The 3,942-nt window shown below is 34.9% G+C and overlaps 1 protein-coding gene across 1 annotated transcript; it reads right to left on the reverse strand.

The window, feature by feature from the left end:
* On the reverse strand, window positions 1,777–3,119 carry LOC104719909 (putative F-box protein At4g38870). The gene has a single exon (XM_019230946.1). The coding sequence runs from the start codon at window positions 3,074–3,076 to the stop codon at window positions 1,907–1,909; it is 1,170 nt and encodes a 389-aa protein (XP_019086491.1). The 5' UTR covers window positions 3,077–3,119; the 3' UTR covers window positions 1,777–1,906.

Genomic DNA, 3,942 nt, shown 5'->3' on the forward strand with positions numbered 1-3,942 from the left:
TTTTGTTCATATAATTTTAAATTTATTATAACATCTGAACGTATTATCAATGACTTCATATCCTTACCAAAAAATAAAATCAATGACTTCATATTATCCACGAGAAATAGACAAATAAATCTATCCAACCCACGAGATCGTATTATAAATGACTCAATATTCGAAATAATGCTAATTCCGTAAAAGGTTAAATCTACAGTTAACCAAAACAAATATTACCATTTAATTTGTTCGAGTCAAGACACCAAACCTTATATAAAAACGCCGAAATTAATATTGAATTTTTATATAAATTAGTATTGGTTTTTAGTCTGCCTTTGAGTTTCTGACTTTAAAAGTACGGGACATATTTCGAGTGGATTACTTCTTAAGGTGAAGCAAAAGCATTTTTGTCTCTAGTAATTATAAGTTGGTCCTATATATACTATTAATATGGATTGGAATTAACTTAATGCATTAAGTTTAGTTATATTTTTATTTATACACATATCTATATATATATATATAAATATTAAATATTGAATGCACTTACTCTTCTCTCTTTTTCTTTTCCTACGAGCCACAAATCCTATATGACAGCAACTACTCTACTTAATGCACATACCTTTTTTTGTTTTTTGCCTACATACTTTTAATTTTTTCTCCTTTTCTTATCAAGAATATCTTTTTGTTCGTACCTATTTATATTTATGTTTGGAATAAATTGCATCCACAAGTACCAATAATATCTATCCTGCCGCATCACTCGTTGATACATGTATATACGTACATGTCGCTTAGTCGAATGCAATATGTAGTAATGTACACACAACAAACCAAATTGGTTGAAGGACTAAACCATGAACTTGAGTATACATAAGGAAGTAATACAAAGAACAAACACTAATTGTCAATCAACCACATCTAGAGGATTATCACAAATCAATCGTTATATTTTTAAAATTAATAGATCCTAGACTCACAGATTATATAACCCGATTTTTAAAAAAAAAATTAAAAAAAAAAAAGAAGAAGAAGAAGGCCATTTTACGTAGTGATCGCACATCCAAACTATGAACGAAGGGACGAGGAGGAAAAGAAAAAGCCAAGAGGTTTGGATCTCAACTGGATGAGTAAATTACAAAAGGAAGAATCTTTTAATATTGTCCCTTTCCGTACGAATTAAACTATTTGTAGGAAAATTCTGGGAAGGTGCATTTGTCATGTCAACTTCCTACACAATAGTTTCAACTTTTTTTTCTTCAAATGTTACCTTTAATCAAATCTTTAATCCATAAACCAGTTGAAACATTGAAATTTTTACATTCATACTAGTTATTCATCTTTTTTTATTTCTACACCGTGAGAGAAACCACTGATTAAGTGATTTTCTTTTCCTCATATGATCAACTGCTATATATATACACACAGAAAATTTGTATAAACCTATTAGAAAGGTACCTTTTTTTTGACAAAAAAAAAAAAGAGAAGCTAAAGTACCTTAGTTAGATCCAATCTCCTCTAATTGACGAGAATAGCCATTTTGTTAACCTCTCTAAATAATTTCGGAGGAAAGATTTTGGTCTGAGTTCTCCTTGAACCTAGCGTAGAAAGCCTTACATATAAACACTACGTTCCCTAATCGAAACCCATGCTTTCCTCTGTTAACAAGAATGATCAGCCATTCAATTACTATAGTTGCAGCCAAACAAGTAAGGATCACAAACGTTGGAGCACAATGGTAATGTTGTAAATTACAAGCAATTGAAAACCTAAGACGATGGTCGGTATGATTGATGAACTTAAACAAACAAATTAGATCATTGTAAAACTGTCTAAGAAAACCAGTTGTTAGAACACAACTACAACTGTTTGAAGGCAAATGGGATGGGGGAACTGAATGAACTGTGGAGCACGGAAACTGATCTTACAGAAACATGAGATTCTCAACCTGAACAGAGGAGACAGAGTCTGCATGACAACGTATATACTGCTCTGTTCTTCTTCCTTCTACTTCAAAAGTTCTCATACTATTTTTCTTCAGATCATAGTAGAGAACACTAGGTACGGATGAATGCAGAAAGGTTGGTGTAAATATAATCTCACCAGTGTCAGCGTCGGTGGTGCGAAACTCATAAAACCTACCAGAATGAGGGTTTGTTTTGGAGGCAACTAATTTAGGCAAAGCAAAAGTCTTCTTGAACCAATGCTCCTTAGAGGCATCTTCTAGAACCCACAAACCAATAATACCACTGATTTTCTTTTCAAAGAAGATAACAGCCAGCTTCCCCTCGTAGGTTGTCAACTTTGAGAAGCTACGAAAGGTGCAAGGTCCTTTGATTAGATCAATCTTTTCAGACCTAACATCAAAACTCATGATTGCACACTCATTTAGTTTTGTTCCAATAAAAGCCTGATAATACAAAACACCATTGATGCAAAGTTGCTCACTTAAAGGAGAGTGAGCAGGAATAGAGCCTTGAAACATCCTCCAAGCAGAACTCCCACTACTTTCCAATGTCAAAACCATTATCTCCTCAGCTAAACCGCGTCTGTTTCTCAGCGTAGGCATTCCTCTCGTGACGCACAACACTTTATAATCATTGTCGATGGGATCATAGCCTAAGTACTGGTTTGTGGCTCTCTTCCCTGCACTGACCCTGGGCAAGGTAACCGATCGTCTAGTGCAAGGATTATATATCACGAGGCTAGAAGGTGGTCCATAGCAAATCAGACCGTGGACAGAAGGAGTAATGGTCGTGCGCTGTCTGGTGTGACAAGTCACATGATAAGTGGCTGGAGAAGCAAAAGAAGAAGATGATGATACTTCACGTGTACTTTTGAAGTGAACAGATGCATAGGTTAAAGACAAAGAGTTCACTTTGAATACAAAGACGAGACTTTGGGGTCTTTTCAAAGACTCATTCAGGAATAGTTTCATGAAATATGGACTGCGGATTATGGAACTCCAGAGCTTAGATACGCATAGCAATCTGATTACAGTTTTAACTGGAAATCGTTTGAGTATCTCCATAATCAAATCATCCGGAAGTGAGATTATGCTTACCTTTGCAAGCTTCTTCCTCTGTGTCTCCATGGCTGAGAGACGTAAACGATGAGAAATGCTTCCAGCAGCCACCTTTGCCCTTTTGGCCTTCCAAAAAAAATATTGTTTAAGGTGAAAAACCCTAAAGCAGAATTTGATGAGTAAACGTGTTGCCGTTTTTATTTCATAATTTTTGTTCTGATGGCAAAAAACGCTAGCCATTTCATTACTTATATACATTTACTCAAAATAATTTATAGGTAGATTCTAGACAAAAAAAATATAAGAATTCTTTTTTAAAACAAATATTTATCCAATTATTTTAAGTTATTTTCATAAAAACTTTATATTAAATTGAAAAACTTTTATGTAATCAACTTTGATCTTTTATTAGTGTTATTGTCACATCCTTACATACGAACCAAATATCAATTTATTTTAGATATACACTATAACACAACTTGATCTAATGTTTCCTTTATATTCAGTCTCTAAGCTTCCCAAAACATCTCGATTCTAAGCCACTGTAGAAATCTCGTCTCTCTTCCCTTACACTTTATCCACAAACCCTAGAAGTGTTTCTCAACATACTATTTTCCGTTCTATTGCAAACCCTCCGATCCCTAAAACCCTACTTTTTCAAAACTCTAGGTATCTCTGTTTCTTGCAACACCCACTTTCCCCTGTTTTCTCGGCGATGACACAGGTCACTGACGTAGAAGAAGATGACAAGGTCACAAGCCTCACGAAGAATGAGGGATTGTCGGAATCTAATCATGTCTCTCTTACTTGGCTCTTCACGCGTTGCAACACCATGGCCAAGAAGAAGCAGGAATCGTAGCGGCTAATCAAAACCGTCTCGAATCAATCACAGCGGTTGGATTAGTCTCAGACGTGTTCAACGAGTCAAAACTAAA

Source organism: Camelina sativa, chromosome 10 (assembly GCF_000633955.1).
Source record: "Camelina sativa cultivar DH55 chromosome 10, Cs, whole genome shotgun sequence".
Classification (NCBI taxonomy): Eukaryota; Viridiplantae; Streptophyta; class Magnoliopsida; order Brassicales; family Brassicaceae; genus Camelina; species Camelina sativa.